The sequence below is a fragment of the Microchirus variegatus genome (genome assembly GCF_963457635.1).
Source record: "Microchirus variegatus genome assembly, chromosome: 10".
Taxonomy (NCBI): Eukaryota; Metazoa; Chordata; class Actinopteri; order Pleuronectiformes; family Soleidae; genus Microchirus; species Microchirus variegatus.
The window spans coordinates 2,883,313-2,904,737 of record NC_139811.1 but is presented as its reverse complement, the minus strand read 5'-3'; the positions used below and the strand labels follow the sequence as shown (position 1 = coordinate 2,904,737).

Genomic DNA, 21,425 nt, shown 5'->3' with positions numbered 1-21,425 from the left:
TGACATATAAACGTTGATATTATAAACATGGTCACGTCACTTCCGGCTCTCGGCCACCAGGTGGCGACATACACGTGTTTTTTTCAAAGGTTTCAGACGGAAGAAGAAGTCATGAGGTTCACTTGACTCTCGCTCATGACACAAGCGTCACTTTTTCTGCCTCAGCGTCACTTTTTCTGCGTTAATCTCAACGTTCACAGCGTTTTTTCAGACGCGGCGTGAAAAAAAAAAGAAAATGTCGCTGAGGTTCGAGAACAAAGTGTCGATCGTGAGCGGAGGCTCGAAGGGCGTGGGCAGAGGAATCGTCTCTGTGTTTGGTGACTAATACACACTTTAATCTCAACAAATGTTTCTGTGTTAATCTGCTCACGATAATCCCAATTTATTCCCTTGCGTTTTCAGTGAGAAACGGCGCTAAAGTGGTGTTCTGTGCCAGAGGAGGTGAGTTAATCTGACTTTAATCTGGGTCAAATGTCGGGATTAAATCATCATTATTATTATTAATAATTAAGTTGAATTAAGTTTGTGTTCTAATATGTATGATGTACTTTTTCACAGAAATATTGATTTATATTTTAACTTAAATTCTAACATTTTTTAAATGTACTTTTATTATTATTATTATTATTATTATTATTATTATTATTATGAATGTATCAGTGGTCTAATCTAATCTAATCTAGTCCAAGATGGACTGATCTATTCTAGTTGAATCAGTTCTAGTTTAATCCAATGTATTTTAGTGTAATCTAATTCAGTCTAGTCACATTTAACTTAGTCTAATTTAATCTCATCTAATCTAGTGTGGTGTAATCTGAACTAGTTTAGTGCAATAATTATCTGTTTTATGTTTTTAACCTCGGTGTGTTTGATGTTTGTGTTTTATTTGACTTGGAAATGGCTTTTCAAATCAAATGTATTATTATAATAATATAATTTAGTTTTATGAAATCTAAACTAGTCTATTCTAATGTAATCTAATCTAGTCTAATGTAACCAAATCCAATCTAATTTAGTCAAGTCTAATCTCGTCCAACATAATCTAGTCTAATCTCAAATGTATTGATGACGTACATAGAAGTAAATGTTTGACACAATAAAGTTTTTTTTTTTTAAAACAATAATATGTTTATTTAATTTTCCTCGTTTCTCTTCTTCTTTGTTCTTTCAACAGTTGCAGCAGGTGAGGCTCTGGAGGCGGAGCTAAACAAAGCAGGACCGGGGTCATGCAAATTCATCTCATGTGACATTTCCAAAGAGGACGACATAAAGGTATAAAACACGACACTGTGTAAAACTTTTATTATTTTTATTATCACCTGCAATGCCACCTGCAATTTTTATTATCACCTGCAATGCCACTACGGTACACTAGGGGGGCGACACAAACCTCCACAGTGTCAATAAATACCCCGGTCTTTTCTTAAAAAAACACAACATTTTTGTTTGCTGCTTAAAATCAGAAAAACTCTCAAATTAAGTAAAACAATGTAAATACAAGACAATAACAATAACTAGCGCTGTGCAAAAGGTTAGCACGTGTTAACGCATGTTAACGCATGTTAACACATGTTAACGCGCTAAAACACGACACGTTTCCATGACGACTGACTGCAAAAAGGCGCGCGTGACGTCATGTTTGCGTGCCGCCACACCGTAGCCCGGGCACCGTTTACCAGTTAGCTTACCGTTAGCTGCGTTAGCTGCGTTAGCTCCTTTTAGCGCTGTTAGCGTTAGCCTACAGTGGAACCGGATCGGTCTGTCTATTAAAGGAAAAGAGCAGCGCTACAAATAACGTTAGCGTACCTGTGTAACTGCGTACGTGTGCCTCCGTTTTTAAAGGTTAGCGTTACTTTAGAGACTCATTTGAACAAATCGGGGAGTCGCGCAAACGTGACGTCGCGCGCGTCTTTTTTCGGTCGGTCGTCACGGAAACGCGACGTGCGTTAACGTCGACGCTGGTATACGCTGTTGACGCGTCAACGTTTGACAGCACTCGTAACGCAAAATATTCAATCCAAACTCGACTAAACCACACAAACGTCAATGTTAATGATTAGAAAAAACATTTTTTGTTCATAATTAAAGCTTTTTATTTGAATTCTTTTACTCTGTGATGCTAGTTTATCAGCCGGTGTCAGATTAAAGAATAATAATAATAATAATAGCAATAATAACGTTACTTTACAGTGAAACCGTGACCTTTAACCCCGGCCTGGTCTGTGTTTCTTTCCATTGTTTGCTCTGGATCAGGATCAGGTTTTTCAGGTCTCTGTTTGACTTCCTGACTTTTCCTTTATGTCTTTTCTCTGCAGAGACTGATCGACTTCACCGTGGAGCAGCACGGACACATCGACTGCCTCGTCAACAACGCCGGCTGGCGTCAGTCTCACTTTATTGTCTCTTGAAACCTGCTCTCGGTCACAAAAATATTTCACTCTTTCACTCGCTCACTCTCCCCACACCAAAGTCCATAGAGAAAACCAGTGATTTTTAGCTCGCGGCGACACAGGAGCTGCTGGTCTGCTGCTGCCTCGTGTGGTCACTTTGTGTCACCGAGGTGAATCTAAAACGCAGGACTTTTGATGCCGAATTGTCAAAATCAGACATGTGTAGTTGATTTTCTGCATGGACTTTGGTGAGAGGTTGGATTGAGCTGTTTGACAAAGCAACACAAACACCGAGTTCAGCACTTTTTCTCAGCAGAACCTCAGACGAGGACACGAGGTGCGAGTGTTGCATCATTTGTGTGGTTTTTTTCCTTTCTCTTCCTCTCTTTTCCTTCAGATCCACCTCACAAAGCCACCGACGACACGACGGCAGACGAGTTCAGAGATCTGCTCAATCTGAACCTCATCAGCTACTTCCTGGCTTCTAAAGTAATGCACACACGTCCTTTTTAGTCGTCAGGGTAAAAGTACAACTGATTACTAAAAAAGAAACGCAATATAAATACTCACAGCAAGTATGTGAGCAAAGCAGCGGTTTTTATACTCTTCTATAGTGTTCTATACTGTTCTATAGTGTTATATACCCTTCTATAGTGTTCTTCTATACTGTTCTATAGTGTTCTGTACTGTTCTATAGTGTACTATAATGTTCTATAGTGCTCTATACTGTTCTATAGTGTACTATAATTTATTTATATCAGGACAATGCACATTAATGAACATATACAAAAGTACATTTAAATGCGCCAGATTATAGCCCAGAGGCTAATTTCCATCTGTACTCCATAATGTTCTATAGTGTTCTTCTATACTGTTCTATAGTGTTCTATAATGTTCTTCCATTATGTTCTTCTATACTGTTCTATACTCTTCTATAGTGTTCTATACTCTTCTACAGTGTTCTTCTATACTCTTCTATAGTGTACTATAATGTTCTATAGTGTTCTTCTATACTGTTCTATACTCTTCTATAATGGTCTGTAGTGTTCTATAATGTTCTTCTATACTGTTCTATAGTGTTCTATACTCTTCTACAGTGTTCTTCTATACTCTTCTATAGTGTTCTATAATGTTCTTCCATAATGTTCTTCTATACTGTTCTATAGTGTTCTATACTCTTCTACAGTGTTCTTCTATACTCTTCTATAGTGTACTATAATGTTCTATAGTGTTCTTCTATACTGTTCTATACTCTTCTATAATGTTCTATAGTGTTCTTCTATACTGTTCTATACTCTTCTATAATGTTCTATAGTGTTCTTCTATACTGTTCTATACTCTTCTATAATGGTCTGTAGTGTTCTATAATGTTCTTCCATAATGTTCTTCTATACTGTTCTATAGTGTTCTATACTCTTCTATAGTGTTCTATAATGTTCTAGTATAGAACACTATAGAATATATACTGTTCTATAGTGTTTTATGGTGTTCTTCTATACTGTTCTATACTCTATACTCTTCTACAGTGTTCTATAGTGTTCTATACTCTTCTATAGTGTTGTTCTATACTCCTTTATAATGTTCTATACTGTTCTACAGTGTTCTATATTGTTCTTGTTCTTCTACACTCTTCCATAGTATAAACTGAGGTTATATATGTCATGATTCCATGTAAAAAAGCAGAAGTGTCCTACAAATAAAACCTAAAAAAGGAAGAAAAAAAATTCAAATGAGCTCTTCGCTCACGGCTCAGCTGACATCATCATATTTGCTCTTTAAAATAGTTTCCTCGTCTCACAGTTTAAATGTAAAAAGACAACAAATATTCTTTGGCTAAAGCAAAGAATGAATCACCATGGTGACGTATTACTCGATTTGAGGCTTAGTTCAGCCCGGATTAATCCATATATATATGAATATAGAGGAATAAAATAACACGATGACATGATCAGTTTGGATGAGGAGGTCTCTGTGTAGGATCTTTGATTTCACAGGAGGTCTCTGTGTAGGATCTTTGATTTCACAGGAGGTCTCACTCTCTCTCTCTCTTTCTCAGTATGCGTTGCCGTATTTGCGTCAGCGTCGTGGAAGCATCGTAAACGTGTCCAGTCTGGTTGCGACCATCGGGCAGAAGGACGCGGCACCGTACGTCGCCACGAAGGTGAGTCCATCACAACAACAACAACAACAACAGAAACAACAGTAACTGCTGCTGCTGCTCTCACACAGTCCTGTCATGTGACGTTTTCTCCACAAGGGGGCGATCGTCTCCATGACAAAGGCCATGGCTGTGGACGAGAGTCGCTACAGTGTCAGAGTGAACTGGTGAGGAAGTGTTTCCTTTACACAGGAAAAAATAAGACAATTAAATTAAATTAAATTAAATTAAACACATTTAAAAATATTTAAAGTTAAACAAACTCCACAGTTTTCACAGTTTGAAACATTTAAACTTAAATTTAACCAACGTTTTTTCATCAAAAATGTTTGTTTTAGAAGTATTTGTGATTAAAAAAGAATCCAAACAGCAATTTAAAATTCCTCAGATTTATTAAAAATATTAAACAAAGATTAGCAAAATTGAGCAATTAAAAAAATGGCAAATGAAATCAGAATCAATCATAGAAAAAAAACTAAAAATATATATATATATACATATAATAAAATATACGTACATAACGTGTTTTACTTTAAAGCTCCAACGTTTACTTTATTTTTCAAGCCCTTAGTAAATCTGTGAGTGCGTTCACTAAATGGTATCTTCCAGTTGTGATCGGAAGTTGGAATTTCCCAGTCCTGTTGGAAAAAAAGTCGGAGCAACGTCACAAATCCCAAGATTCGGTTTCAAAATGGCTGCCACTCGCATCAATCGTAAAAATGTTGTGCTACTTTTACAGATAAATTTCACCTTTTGTTGTATTTTTGTTCCTCGGTAAATCAGTCGTAACCATAGTAACGTTTCATTAGCGTACGTCACGGTGAAACTCGGAGGTGACGTCGCTCTTTGTGTCGCAGCTTCTCTCCAGGTAACGTAATGACGCCGCTGTGGGAGGAGTTAGCCGGACACACTCCAGACGCCGCCGCCACCATTGAGCTGGGAGAAAAGTGTCAGGTGAGTTTTCGTTGGTTCTGTTCAGACCTGGTTTAGGAGTTAGCTTTGAGAGTTAGCTTTGAGAGTTAGCTTTGTTTACTCTGCCATATTGGCAGGAAAAGCTTCTGCCAAAAAATGATCGGGACCCGTGATGGTTTTAAGTCGTCAGAGTTTACTTACCCGACAGACTGAACTGATCTGATCCCTGTGCTGTGTTGCCATCATGGTACGGTTCGGTTTGGGATTCCAAGATGGCTGCCACTTGTACAGATGTTGCTTCTTTTACTGTTAATCGCACTTTTGTCTTTAATCAGTCTTACACACACGGAAATGTTTACATGTTTTAATGCGTGGACGCGATGCTACACTGTTTTTACAATGACGAAATCAAGTGTTGAGCGTTATTGCTATTGCTAACAGGGGCTAACCAGGCTAACTGGGAGGAGACGTCGCTCCCTAGTCCAACCTCCAACCTTCTGGCTACGTCAAACCAATTTATTGTGATTTTAACGTACGACACACTCATACAAATGTACTTAATGTGTTTGGTATGTTTTATCTCTAGCCGGTAAATCATGGTACGGTCCAGTTTGAAATGGTAAATGGCCTTTGATCGGGCTTCAGACACTAAATTATTAAAATTGTCATTAATTAAAAGACACCTGTGATGTTTTTGTCTGATGATCTATTATTTATATCTTATTATTATTATTATCTTATTTACTCATTCTTTATCAAATAACTAAAAAGTGGAATTATGTTTTATTATCTTTAGACAACAATAATTTAAACTTCAAGGACACAGTCGGTGAATATAACTCAACAGTAATGTGAACTTTTAATAGAGACTGACCTTCCTCTTCTTTCGGTTTCTCCCCCTGGTGGAGGTAAATAAAATGGCGGATTTACACGCGTCAACTGTGTTTTTCCTTATTACAGAATGAACCTTTACATTTAACATTTCTGTTTTTAACTGACAAACTAAAAACCTTCCAAATGAGTTAAAAAGACTTAAAAATCCCGAAAACATACTTTAATCTCCAACATTTAGCAAAGGAAATGTCCCAAATGTCAGTATTTAACAGAGGACTCCGATCGTGACCACGTTCAGTGGTGTTTCTGTTGTTGTGTTCACACACAGACGCAACAACAACGACAAATTGTTGTGTTTTCCTTCTCAAACAGCTGATGGGTCGAATGGGGACAGAGGAAGAGTGTGGACTGGCCGTCCTGTTTCTCGCTGCTGATGCTACTTACTGCACCGGGATTGACCTGCTGTTCAGCGGAGGAGCTGAGCTCGACTACGGCATCAAGACCAAGATCCCGTCCTGATCCGGTCCTGATCCGGTCCTGATCCGGTCCGGACTCTCCGCAGCCTCCTCATGGTTGTTAGCTGAGCTGGCTAATCAAGATGGATCAAATCAATTAAAGCTTGATACCAAAAATCAGTGTGTGAGACTCAGCCCTGTTTACGTTTAAAGCTGTAGCACGTCGTAACCTATATAAACACGCCACATCGTACACGACTCGCGTCGTGTTGCCGCGCTGCACACAGGAAGTGATTTAACGTCAAGACAGACAGGTCAGACAGACAGAGGAGCGTCGAGCTAGCGACGAGTTTGAGCGAAAACGCAAAGAAATGTGTTTGAGAAGCGAATTCTCCTGCTCAAAAACGCTTCCTGTCCCCGCCCATCCCTGCTCGGCTGCTGTATACACACAACGGCTCCCTCAGTCGAATAACATTCGTCAATCAGAGGTGGAAAAATTTGAAAAAAAGTTACACACTGCAGCTTTAAAAATAAAAGCAAAATCTATATACATCGCCAAAGACACCGCGATACGATATTATCGCGATATTCACGTCACAGAACGATATCACGATATTTAAGTTACAAAATTATTTCAAGATATTTTACATCAAAAACTCACATTATCACAATATTTAAAGTCACAAAATGAAATTAAAGGTGTGCTCCAGTCAGATTTCCACCAACATCACCAACTGTGTCATGGGATTCCAAAATGGCCGCCACTTGTACAAATGTTGCTTCTTTTACTGTTAGTCGCAATTTTGTCGTAAAAAATCAGGCGTACGCGCGGTAATGTTTACATGTTTTAATGCGTCGACGCGCTGCAACGTTGTTTTTAAAATGACAAAATCAAGTGTTGAGCGTTATTGCTATTGCTAACAGTGGCTAACCAAGCCAACTTGGACCTTCTGGCTACGTGAATACGCTACCGGCTACGTGAATACGATACGCTCGTACAAACGTACTTTATGTGCTTAGCATGTTTAATCTGGAGCCTGTAAATCCTCCTAAATGTGACACACTGTGATTCCAACAACGATCGGATCGCTCAGAATGTCAACACCACGTGTAAGCGAAAGATTATTTTCATTCTTTGGTTTGTGCTTCTTGTCAGACCGAGTTTCCGTGTAACATGAGCCGGTCCGGTCCACTCCCCCTCAGGGACCAATCATCGTCCGCCTCGCTGACCTTTAATAACCGCACCAATGAAACGTCACGCTTTTTGTCAGGCCTCCGGTGACTCCACGGATCAATAAAACCTTAGATTTCAACTGTCGCTCATTTAAAATAGTTTTTAATATACATTTGAAAAGAGTTCAACCGTCAATATTGTCACATTTACCCCCCCCCCCCCCCCTCAGCTCCGTCTGCGTGTCTTCGTTTCAAAGCGGAACTCTATTTGACTTTGATCCGAGTTTGTTGTTTCCACACGGGCGAATAAACGGGATCGTCATTACGTAGCGGACATGGCAGCGTTCCGGACGGTGAGTTCAGTGACCTGTGGCGAATTAAGTGTGTGTCTGTTTATATTTCGACTGTGCTGGTGAATGATTCACTGCGTCATAAAGATAAGGAGGCAGACGGTGATAACGCGACCTTTGATCGGCTGCTTCTGTCCCCGCTACTGTCCCGCCGACGCTGGCGGCAGCAGCACGGGAGAGGACACGCAAACCAAACCTCATTCAGAAAAAATGGAAACCAAAATTGTTCGCGCTTCACCGTGAAACCGTGCACAGCCTGAGCAGGACACGATTTCGGATATAAACCTTTCTCTACCTGATCTTCAATTCGTCTAACAATTTAAACCGTGTTTTATTGTGATTTAGTTTTTTTTTTAAGTGACCTAACTTCACACGGATTAACACACTACTCGGATCCAGTAAATAGTTGCGTTTTTCTTTAAAAAGTACGTGCCTCTGGTTTATAAAAAGTATGCCGAATTGCAAAATATATCCAACAAATGCTGAAACATTAATAACCATATACAAATATGTATGTACACTTTTCAAAACAAGAACGTGTTTGTTTAATTGTTAGATTTGCCAAAGGAATCTGGTCTGGGGCTGTAAAATGGCATGTTTTTGTGTGTTTTAAGACACGTATGTGCTTTTATATGACCCGCATTGTGTGTATGTTTACTATATTATTACTACGTGTTTCGCATTTGTCGCTATTAAAGATGTTAGCTAAGTCGCTGCTAGCTAGCTCGCTCAAGTACGAGGCTAGCCGGCGTCGATGCTAACAATGGCTACGTTAGAGTTTGACTTTACTGCTTTGACTCGTGCTCGCAATGAGGACAAAACTTGCATCATCCGTTCAACTGAACACAAACTCAAGTGGTTTAGATTCCACTAAGCGTTAATTAAACGCATTCCTGCCCCGCGTGACGTGGCAACGTTTATCCTGAACAACAACTAATTACATTGTCAACAACATTATCTCTTACCCGAGATACTGCACACGTCCTAAATAACATGAAATACTCCACTAAATTTAAAGAAAGTACTAGGTGTTCTGAAAGTACTCCATGTGGTTTTTCAGGTAAAACGGTTTAAGAGTAAATAAAAAAAATAGGTATTTTGTTAACATTTAAAATGGTATGAAAGTACCAAATATTGTTGACTGAAGTCTAAAAGTATTAGATATTGTACACTTCTTAAATGTACCTGAAGTGCTATGGTTACTTAAATAAATTATTATAAATTATCCAAGGTTCTTATTCTAAAGGTCATAAAAAAGTATCAGAAATTGCACATAGTACTTGAAGTCTTCCAGGTAATGAAGAAGGTATATAAAAGTACAAAAGGTATATCGTACACATCTAAAACTGGCCTAAAGTACTCCAGTGTAAAAGTACCAGTATCCAAAAAGTACAAGGAGTGGAGCCCCAGTTAATTCCAAAGGTGTACAAGTACCACATACTGTATACATCCGTGCAGTGCTACAGTTAATTAAAAAATATCTAAAACTGGTTGATAATTGTCAACTAAAATAAAATGTACCCAAAGTTCTACAGGTCATTAAAAGTACCCAATATTGCACCATATCTAAGAAGTACTTGCACATTTTCCAGGAAATGAAGTAGGTATAAAAATACGAAAGGTATTCACCTCTAAAACTGTTGTAAAAGTACAATAAGTTCTCCAGGTCATTAAAACACATTTAAATTGTACACATTAAACATGGTTGATGATTGTCAAAATCAGGACAAGTCATTTTCACCTTGCGTTTTCCTTGTTTTCCTTGCATCGTAAACCCTTTACAGCCTGGTTCTATTTGTGGTCGAACACATGTGACGCGTGTGTCACACACACTCAAGGTGACGACAAAGGTACATGAGTGCGTTGTTGTTTTTACACTGCTCTTTGTGTTCCTAATAAACTGACCACTGAGTAATAATCATGCATTTGATTTATAGTTGGCCTTTTTTAGCACTCTGTGACAAAGAAATAAAAACAATAAAACCCACAAGGAAACAAAGAAACAAGTTAAACAGGTTACAGTGTCAGCGAGGACGATAGCAGTCGGGTTTCAGTTAGGATTTAAAGAGTGGAAGTGACTGAAAATCACATCTAAGACACTTTTCTTTAATTGTGATGTCGACAACACGGTTACATTCCCAGCTTTTATGTCTTCATTTGCAGGCTCTTCATGCACGACTTGTCCAGTCCCTCCCTTTCTCCACGGGCTCGCTGCGATTGTCCAGCTCCTTTAAGGTAACCCTGGACCACGTTGTTAACGCTGTTGTTTCTCCCCGGTTACCTCCGCTCCATGGGGTTTGTTGTTCCAATTACGTCAGAAGTCGGTACTCGGGTCGACCGTGTTCCAATTGAGGAAAAAAAAAAACTAGCGACAAATGTATCGTGGGCTTGCGGTTGTTCGTAAGGATTCGTGATATAATCGGATTTAAACCTGAATTTCACTACAGAAGAAACTAAATGGCAAAAGTAAAATTGGCTCAAGCAAAAATGACTTGCTTCCAACATGGTAGTTTGTGCGTTTACTAGAGCTGCAACTAACGATTATTTTCGTAATCGATTAATCTGTCGATTATTTTCTCGATTAATCGATGAATCGTTTGGTCCATAAAATGTCAGAAAATGTTAAAAACCGTTTATCAGTGTTCGTCAAACCTGTAAACGACGATGTTCTTGAATGTCTTTGTTTTGTCCACAAACCAAAATGATTCCGTTTTAATGATTTCTTTGTTATGTGGAGCAAAGAAACGAGGAAAATGTTCACATTTAAGAAGCTAAAACGATCAGAAATCTTGTTTTAATCATGAAAAAAAAGCTTGTAATCGATTATCAAAATAGTTGGCGATTAATTTAGTAATCGATTCATCGATTAATCATTTCAGCTCTAGCGTTTACATGGCGTTGCAACATGTCCACGCACACAGATGTGAACAGTACGATGTTTATGACCGATTTTCGTTACCTTCGCGTTAAATATAGCCAAGCTTTTTTACTAGCGACGGGAGTGGAGCGGCAGACATCTTGGAATCACAGGTCGGGGTATGGGGCTGCTACGACTTTCCGAGAGATAACCGTCTCTGCTAGAAAACTACAATAAGAGAGGTTATCGACATTTGTTACGCAGTTGGTTGTAGGTCCGTCCAATTGCGTACATATTGATCTACGCCCGTTGGCCACGCCTCTTGAAAGTGGGAGGTGTGGTCGACGCCCTCCCCAGACTCCAGGCTACGCAAATACCGACTTCTGACGCCAAGTGGAACGCGCCATGGTGCCTGCAGTCTCTGGAGTCGAGATGATGAATATAAACTGTTGTTTTCCCTCTGTCTTTCCCTCACTGTCTGCCCGTTGTCATTATTTAATTCAGTTTAATTGAACTTAATGAAGCCGACGCGTCCGCTCTTCCACTAATTGTCCTGTGAAAGCATGCTCTGCCAATAATACCGAGTTAAAATCAGTTGCTGTGTCCGTGGCCTTTCTCTGCTCTCCACTCCTTTGTCTCGTCCCCCTTTCGCTTCCTCTCGTCTTTCTCCGCCGTTCTTCGGCGTGCGCTCGTCCTCGTCCTCGACTCAGGCGGCGGACCTCAGCATCGAGCGCAACGCGACATGCAAGCCCAAGCCCGACCCGTCCACGCTGGTGTTCGGCAAACAGTTCTCCGACCACATGTTGACCATCAACTGGTCGGAGAAGAGCGGCTGGGAGAAGCCGGAGATCAAACCTTTCCAGAACCTGTCGCTGCATCCTGCCTCCTCAGCCCTGCACTACTCCATAGAGGTGAGAGGGGAACACACACACACACACACACACACTGAAACACACACATCTGTAACCTCATCATGATTAGGTTACTAAGAGGCAGAGAAACAGGAAATTTTCCATGGGAATGGACTGGATAACTGATATATACAAATATAATAAACATGTTTAATTTATACAGTTAAAAGAAAAGCATGACACGGATTCATTTGTGAGGAGAACTCGGGATTCTCTTCCCATACCTGGGTTGACATCAAATTCGAGGACAGGAATGTGCTGACACAGCTCAAAATGGGACAGTTCCACTTATGTAAACAAACCATATTACAGTGAATCCCTGCTGAGAGTCTGTTTTCTTTGTCCTCTGCAGCTCTTTGAAGGCATGAAGGCTTTTCGTGGCGCCGACAACCAAGTCCGCCTCTTCAGACCAATGCTGAACATGGAGAGGATGCACCGCAGCGCCGAGAGGAGCTGTCTGCCCGTGAGTTTCTCATCCTTAGGTTACAGCCTCCTCCTCAGGCTACAGCCTCCTCCTCAGGCTACAGCCTCCTCCTCAGGCTACAGCCTCCTCCTCAGGCTACAGCCTCCTCCTCAGGCTACAGCCTCCTCCTCAGGCTACAGCCTCCTCCTCAGGCTACAGCCTCCTCCTCAGGTTACAGCCTCCCGCTCAGGCTACAGCCTCCCGCTCAGGCTACAGGCAGGTTAGAGCCTCCTACTCAGGCAGGTTAGTTCCTCCTCCTCAGGCTACAGCCTCCTCCTCAGACTACAGCCTCCTCCTCAGGTTACAGCCTCCTACTCAGGCTACAGGCAGGTTACAGCCTCCTACTCAGGCTACAGGCAGGTTACAGCCTCCTACTCAGGCTACAGGCTCCACCTTGGGCTACAGGGAGGTTACAGCCTCCTACTCAGGCTACAGGCTCCTCCTTGGGCTACAGGGAGGTTACAGCCTCCTACTCAGGCTACAGGCAGGTTACAGCCTCCTACTCAGGCTACAGGCTCTTCCTTGGGCTACAGGGAGGTTACAGCCTCCTACTCAGGCTACAGGCAGGTTACAGCCTCCTACTCAGGCTACATCAGGCTACAGGCAGGTTACAGCCTCCTACTCAGGCTACAGGCTCCTACTCAGGCTACAGGCTCCTCCTCGGGCTACAGGGAGGTTACAGCCTCCTACTCAGGCTACAGGCAGGTTACAGGCTCCTTCTCAGGCTACAGCCTCCTTCTCAGGCTACAGGCAGGCTACAGCCTCCTTCTCAGGCTTCAGCCTCCTCCTCGGGCAGTTTAGAGCCTCCTACTCAGGCTACAGGCAGGTTACAGCCTCCTCCTCAGGCTACAGCCTGCTAGCCCCTCGCTGCTTTGTTGTCATTTTACAAACAAACGTTTTCATAATTAGTCTTTAGTTTCTTCTCCCCGAGACTAAAAACACTGTCCCATAAATTTTAGGGGCTGGAAATGTCATAAAAATGGTCTGTGTTCATCAGGGCTACAACTGACTATTATTTTCTCCATTAATTAATGAATCTCCATCATTTTGGTTGAGATTATCATCAGTTCCAGGTTTAGGGAAACAACAGCATTTAATGGCCCATAATTGGCTGATGAATAAATAATAATTAGTCTTATGCTGATGATTAAAAAAGTGTCATTTTGTTCCTCTGCAGCTCTTTGATAAAGGTGAACTGCTGTCGTGCATCAAGAAGCTGGTGGAGGTCGACCAGGAGTGGGTTCCTTACTCGCAGGACGCCAGTCTCTACATCAGACCCACCTTCATAGGAACCGAGGTAAACGAAAGCTTTAACACGAGTGTTTTTCAATCGCAGGCATCACATTCACCTTTAGCTTCCACAAAAAGAGGTTTGTCTTGCCTCTCATAGATGACGGGGTTTAGTCTGGCACCTCGCTCCATTCAGAATATGTTTACTGCTGTTTCTCATTGTGCATATTCATACTAACTCTCACCCCCCCGCGTCCTCGCTGACGTCCTCAGCCGTCTCTCGGCGTGTCTCGCTCAGGAGAGGCCATGCTCTTCGTCATCGTGGGTCCTGTGGGGCCGTACTTCACCACAGGATTCTTTAACCCCGTGTCTCTTCTGGCCGACCCCGCGTTCGTCAGAGCTTGTAAAGGAGGCGTCGGCGCTTTCAAGATGGGAGGGTGAGTTCACCGTCTCTCAGCATTTGTCTGCATGGAAACTGAATCGAGTGTCGCGTCAGAAACCGCTCGCTCGCCCCACACCAAAGTCCATAGAGAAAAATCCCAGTTTTAACATCACAGCACACAGGAGCCGTTGATCCACTGCTGCCTCCATCAATAACTTCAAATGTCTTATTTTGACAATTCAGCATCAAAAGTCTTCTGTTCAAGTTAACCTCAGTGACACAAACTGACCACACGAGGTCAGTCACTGAAAATCCCTGATTTTCTCTGTGGACTTTGGTGAAGGAGAGTGAGCGGTTTACAAACTGTGAGACAACAATGCAAACTCATTGTTATGATGGTGCAGACAAAGACTTTGTTGACTTTCAGAGACAAAGACGTGTTATTGTGCAGTTATCAGAGAAAACCTGGATACTTGTTTCCTTGAACTTTTTGGAAACGACAACAAAACGTTGTGTTCTTTCAAGGAAACAATGATTTGTGTATTTTTAAGGGACGACAGATTTATTAGTCATGTTTCCTCCTCAGCACAAACAAACACCTGTCTGTTTCTGCCGGGCTCAAACTCAACAAGATTTTCATTACTGATAAATCAGAATGTGATTCTGTTGAATTCTCCAGTACTTGTTTGACTCGTAGAATGTCAGAAAATGTTTCCAGAACCTTGAAGTAATGAAGTTTTGTTTGGTCAAAAATACACAATTATTAAGTTTTAATGATTCCTCCGTTCTATGGAGCAAAGAAACCAGGAAGTGTTCACATTTAAGAAGCTGAAAAATGACAGAAACTAGAAAATATTTGATAAAGAATCTGAAAAATCGACAGAAACTGGAAAATATTTGCATTTATGAAGCTGAAAAATGACAGAAACTATAAAATATTTGAATTAAGAAGCTGAATAATCACAGAAACTATAACATATATGATTGAAAAGCTGAAAAATCAAAGAAACTACAAAATATTCACATTTAAGAAGCTGAAAAATCACAGAAACTAGAAAATATTTGATTGAAAAGCTGAAAAATCAAAGAAACTAATTTTAATCATTAAACACTTGAAATAGTTGATGCATTTCTAGCCCAAAAAATATTCATTATCATAAATATTTGTTGAATTTTCTAAAAATGCATTGAAGAAAAGTCATCACTAGTCCACTGACCAACTGCTTGCTGCTGCCACCTTGTGGTAACAGGTGCACCATACTACATACTAGGTCGTCAGTGAAGAACATTTTTTTTTTACTTTTGTACATTTTATAAATCAACAAATAATCAAACATTTATCCCTGTGCCTTTTTAGTAATGGATTAATAACTGATTAATTGTCGCAGCTCTAATTTGAGTCACAGCTTCACCATCATGAAGCTCCACACCTCAGAGATGGTGACGCCTCAGAATCTTCACAATCAGTGCATCCCGAGGACAACTCAGCTGCTGTCCAGTGTCCTCTTAACTGTCCCATAACTGTCCTCTAACTGTCCTCTAACTGTCCTCTTAACTGTCCTGTCCTCTAACTGTCCTCTTAACTGTCCTGTCCTCTTACTGTCCTCTTACTGTCCTCTTACTGTCCTCTAACTGTCCTGTAACTGTCCCCTGTCCCCTTAACTGTCCCCTAACTGTCCTGTAACTGGCCCCTGTCCTCTAACTGTCCCGTAACTGTCCTCCCCTAACTGTCCCCTAACTGTCCTCTAACTGTCCCCTGTCCTCTAACTGTCCCCTAACTGTCCTGTAACTGGCCCCTGTCCTCTAACTGTCCTCTAACTGTCCTTTAACTGTCCCGTAACTGTCCTCCCCTAACTGTCCCCTAACTGTCCCCTAACTGTCCCCTAACTGTCCCCTAACTGTCCTCTAACTGTCCTTTAACTGTCCCCTGTCCTCTAACTGTCCTGTATCGGTCCCCTAACTGTCCTCTAACTTTCCCCTATGTCCTCTAACTGTCCTCTAACTGTCCTCTAACTGTCCTGTAACTATCCCCTAACTGTCCTCTAACTGTCCTCTAACTGTCCCCTAACCATCCTTTTACTGTCCCCTAACTGTCCCCGTCTGTGTGTCCAGTAACTATGGTCCCACCATCATGGTGCAGACGGAGGCGGTGAAGCGTGGCTGTCAGCAGGTGCTGTGGTTGTACGGAGAGGAGGAGGAGATCACCGAGGTCGGCACCATGAACCTCTTCATCTACTGGACCAACGACAAAGGAGGTCAGACTCTTCACACCCTCGACAGAAAAAACAACCTCGTAGTTCTCTCAAAACATGCAAAAAGGAATCTAATAAATGTTTGTCTGCAGAGAGAGAGTTGCTGACTCCGCCTCTAGATGGCATCATTCTACCAGGAGTCACCAGACAGTCTCTGCTGGACCTGGGCAGATCCTGGGTAAGACGACCACGCTCGGATACCTGGACTGGTTCACTGTTATTTCCAGGCTTCACGTCCATGAGAGGCTAAAGTCATCTTTCCATGGTTGTTTGTTTCTGTGTTTTCCAGGGAGAGTTTAAGGTGACGGAGCGAACCATGACCATGAAGGAGCTTCTCGGGGCTCTGGACGCCGGCAAGATCCTGGAGGTGTTCGGCGCAGGGACGGCCTGTGTGGTCTGTCCTGTCGGCTCCATCCTCTACAAAGGAAAGGTAGGAATTGAAACGGGTCAAAATCCGCTCTGATTCAGGAAAGCTGCGTGGTTCAAAGTGTCAGCGTTTGCTTTTTGTCTCCTCTCTTTCAGACGTATCAGATCCCGACGATGCAGAACGGTCCAGATCTGACAAAGAAGTTCCACAAAGAACTGACTGATATTCAGGTAAATGCTAATCTGGTGCTAATGCTGCGCGCTTAGCTTTTACTCACACACCGTGCTACAGCTTTACTGACAACGGTCTGCAAACAAACGTACAGATACAAAGGTTAAATCGTTAGAGTCCAAGCTGAAATGGTCACGTTACGGTTCTGGAAATAAAAGTATCATCGGCGAAATGAAGGAACCGAAACTCGTTCTTTGAGGTGTGAAAATATCGTAAAGTTTTCGTAAAGTAGGCCATGAAAAAAGTTATAAAAACAACTAAGATAATACTGAAAAAAGTCCGAAAGTGTAGTGAAGTAAAGCGTCAAAACGTAAGTATTAAAAATTCAAAACTTTTTTGTCAAGCTTGAAAAGTAAAAAAAAACATTAAGTGAGAATTTTTTTTTGGGTGTGGTCAAAAGCTAAAGATTTAAAACATCGCAATTTACTAAAGTGTAGGGAAAAAAAGTATAAAATAATTTGCCAGTAAAATGTGAAATTTAAGTGTCGTAAAGTGTTTAAATATTATCAAAATATCACAGTAAACCAAAGTCGTCAAAAATTTGTCATGGAAAAAATTCGGATTTGTAAAAAAAATAAATAGGCGGAGCATAAAATTTCATAAAACATTGAGTAAATACTTAAGTGTGAAAACCTTTCTTTTTTTCTACTTTACAGTAAAAGGTTCAAACACATTTTTTGGTGTAGTAAAGATCTAAAAGGTGCATTTAAGATTTTACAAAATATCGCAGTAAACTAAAATCGTTAAAGTTGTAAAGTAGGGCATGAAAGAAAGTCATTAAAATGTTTTAAAAAATAGGCGTAGTAAAAACATTTAAGTAAATACCAAAGTGGGAAAACTTTTTTTTTTTTTTACTAATTTACAGTAAAAAGTAAAAAATTAAATAAAATAAATTGCACTAAAAAGTGCATTAAATGTCAAATGTTTTTAAACCTGTGAAGTGCATTTAAGATTTTACAAAATATCAGAGTAAACTAAAGTTCCGGAAAAAAACTTTTTTTTAAAGTATGGTGAAATAAAAATAGAAACATTATTTTACAGTAAAGTGCAGAAAAAAAGTCTTATTTTTTTTCTTTCCTTGTTTTTTTTTTTTTACAGTACGGACGCAAACCCAGTGAATGGGCTCCACTTGTCGTTTAAACGGCCATTTTGCACACGTCACTCAGTCCCATAATTCCAGTTTGGACGGCCAGACTCCCTTCTCTCCTTCCCTTCTCTCCTTTCCTTCCCTCCTTCCCTCGCTCTGGACACACTTACACACTCCTGCTGCTTCTCTTCCGTCTTCTCGGGGGGAAAAACCACTTCCACAGAAGTCCTTTCCTCTGCAGACTCTGACGTAAAGACGGTCGCTGGTCTTAGACGCGGCCGCCGGCTTTTTATCGCAAAGCAATATTAACGCAAAGTTTCCCCGACTTAACACGACCTTTGACCTCGAGGTTACGCACTTCAGAGTCCTGGGGGGGGGGGGCGGGGTTAAACCAAAACAAAACAACGGAGGTTTGGTGAGATCTGTTACAGTTAGAGATAGTTCAGGGTTTTTTTTTTTTAAAGTGTGGTTTTATGAGGTGCAGACATACAGACTTTACCGTCGGCGCCCCCTGCTGGTCGAGAGACGCACACGCTCAGTGAGGACTCAGGAAGTGTAATGATCAGGGTTCGAGCAGGTGCTTGAAATCTTTGAATTTTAACGTTTTTTTTAGATTTTAAACGAGTTGTTTGAAATTTGACTTTTTTTTTTTCCCGTCACAACAAAGTGGACAGTTTGATTTTTAGTAGATTCTATTATAGCATAATATAGTTTCTTTTATTGTGAAACAATCATCTCCAGTATGTATACATGTGACCTTTTTGAACACGATCATGCAAATTTACCTTTAACGATATGACCTTGTATCAAAAGAAACAAGTTACATTAAATGTTTTTCATTATTAATATTGAGACGAAACAATGAAAGCGTTAAATGTAGCACGACTGCGTTACATTATCTTTTTTAAAATCCGCCGTAAACTAAAAGGCTAAAATACACAACGTACGAACAAGTGTTGCACTCGAAGCATTAAGCGCGAGAAATGTCGTACATTAGCATTAGCTAAAATGTCTCCCAACAAAAAAAAACAAAGCGACTTCGGGAAAGAAATACCAGGATGATCCTACACTGCCCCCTACTGCCCGCTGATGTAGTTACACTAGGTCTGTTTTGAGTGATATCAGCAGCATCAGAAATTACATAACGTGCGTTAAAACGACGTCAATGTGTGACGTTAGCAAATGTTTAAAAACTAAGCGACTCCAGTGAAACGACGCAGCGAGGACACATTTTTACGTATCGTTTTGATCGCAAGAGAAATGCCGTACTGCACGTTTAAGTCATTATACTCCGTCGTAACCTCATACAACCACACTTGAAATCAACATGAAATATCCCTTTGAAACAACAATAATGTTGGACGGTATTATTTTTACTGTTAGACGTCAAGGAAACGTATTAACGTACAATTTTATTCAGAAAAATTGTTACACGTGAGTTGTTGACTCATCACTGTATCGACGTCATCATAGGATGTGGTTTTGTTGCTGTCGTGTTATATACTGGTGGTGGTTTTGATGGGGGTGGGGGGGGGCGGGGCCATGTCACATGACACCATGTTTGCACTGACGAGGGGGCGGGGTCAACATAAATGTAAACGCACAGAAGGCTCCGCCCTGCACTAGTTACTGTGTGATCAACGTCCGCCAACGCAAAGTTTGTGGTTTGTGATGTCGATTTTTTCGTAAAGGGGGAGGAGTAACAAACAAAGAAATAAACAAAAAAAAATCTTCAGAATTCTGAATGTATTTATTTTGTTTATGTCCCTCATCCTCTCCCGTAGATTTCCGAGGTTTTAAATCATGATGTTTTTTTTTCTCGTTGATTGTCTTCCGGCTGTTTTCTTTCTTCTTCTTCGCTCAACGTATTTTTTAATGTTCACACACAAACTCTTTTTCCGATGTTGTGTCGAAGTGCCTGACCTGTTAGCCTGTTAGCTTTGTCGTTGTCTGTGCAGTCAGGGTTTTATCTAGATTCTATTAAAATGTCAGTTTTGTTGTTTTTTTTAAAAACACACTATTACTTTTACTTGGTTGTTGTATTTACATTAAAACTGATCTGAAGTGACCGAGTGTCGTTTGTTTCATTGTTAAATTCACCTTTTTGTTCATTGCCTGAGGCTAAAATTCACCGTGTACGAACAAGTGTTACACTCTCAGCATTAGGTGCAAAACAGTCCCAGTTAAAAACCCATGGAATGGAAGTGAGACTCGTGATCATCGATGTAAGAGCTCCGCCCCCTCTGCCTTGAAGACAAGTTTGTCCTGGTGGCGACTCTGGGTACTGCAACAAAAAATACTGATGGGACCATGAATTAGAGTTGAAGATGAACATGTTGAGTGAAAGAATCTGGAGTTAAAAACTACTTTTAACACGTTGTTGTTATTGATCCTAATAATATGGTCATGTTAGAGTCTGCAGTTTATTTTAATATTTTAGGATCATTATATGAACCATAATAGTCATTATAACGATAAGTTAGCTTTATTTGTCAGCCACGTCAACAAAAGAAGTTATGATATTCAATGGAATGTTTTTATTAATCTTTAAAGTACTTAATGTTATTTATAACTATTTTCTTGGACAATAATATATAAAGTCCCTGAGTTCTGTGACAATGAAACTGTTGGAGAAATATAAATATATATATATAATATATATAAATATCAAAATGTTCCACACTGTACCCAGAGTGTCTTTTCATTGTTGATTATTAGCACACAGTATGTCAGTGAATGGAAAAAACAACATTTGATTTGATTTATATCAGGTAAAACGGGCAAAAACAACATGATTCAGGGCATTTCAGTTGTTTCAGTTGACGTTGTTGTGTTTTCCCGTTGTGTGTTGGTGATCTGGCCTTCAGGGCCACCGTAGTGGAGCTGCAGCCAACGATTCTCTTCAGAAATCACTTAATTTTCCTGGATTTTGACGATGAAACGTTAGAAAATGTTAGAAAACATTGATCAGAGTTTGTCAAACGTCTTTGTTTTTGTCCACAAACGCAGAATGATTGAGTTTTTAAATTATTTCTTTGTTTAAAGAAAAATAGAAATAAAACTACATTAACAATAATCTGGTTACTGTTATCAGTCTCTCTCTCTCTCTCTCTCTCTCTCACACACACATACACACACACTCTGTGTCACAAATGTGTATAAATGTACAAATGAAGATGGACGTGATGATAAAAGTTAAAATGTTTATTTTCTGATGTAACTCTGATGTTGACGACTTTTATCACTAATAAAATAACTCATCGCTTCAAACGACTTATTTTTTTATGTATTTTTACCCCGAAGCAAATCTGCAGGAACACAGACGACATAAATGTAAACTAATGTCAGAGAAATGTGAATAAATGAAGACATT

At 40.4% G+C, this 21,425-nt stretch overlaps 1 protein-coding gene across 2 annotated transcripts; it reads left to right on the top strand.

Moving 5' to 3' along the window:
• Nucleotides 1-110: 110 nt before the first annotated feature.
• LOC310933463 (branched-chain-amino-acid aminotransferase, cytosolic-like) lies at nucleotides 111-18,414 on the top strand. 2 transcript variants are annotated; one of them, XM_083896961.1, is made up of 18 exons: nucleotides 111-317; nucleotides 403-441; nucleotides 1,175-1,272; nucleotides 2,316-2,382; nucleotides 2,788-2,879; nucleotides 4,447-4,551; nucleotides 4,648-4,715; nucleotides 5,406-5,502; nucleotides 10,436-10,507; nucleotides 11,840-12,040; nucleotides 12,393-12,503; nucleotides 13,681-13,800; nucleotides 14,007-14,170; nucleotides 16,228-16,370; nucleotides 16,460-16,545; nucleotides 16,657-16,797; nucleotides 16,890-16,964; nucleotides 18,064-18,414. In XM_083896961.1, exons 1-18 carry the CDS (start codon nucleotides 236-238, stop codon nucleotides 18,103-18,105), a joined length of 1,803 nt encoding a protein of 600 aa, XP_083753087.1. In that variant the 5' UTR covers nucleotides 111-235; the 3' UTR covers nucleotides 18,106-18,414. The 2 variants fall into 2 exon arrangements, with proteins under 2 accessions (XP_083753087.1, XP_083753086.1); XM_083896960.1 differs by lacking the exons at nucleotides 111-317; nucleotides 403-441; nucleotides 1,175-1,272; ... (3 more) ...; nucleotides 4,648-4,715; nucleotides 5,406-5,502 and adding an exon at nucleotides 8,141-8,275.
• The last annotated feature ends 3,011 nt before the right edge of the window (nucleotides 18,415-21,425 follow it).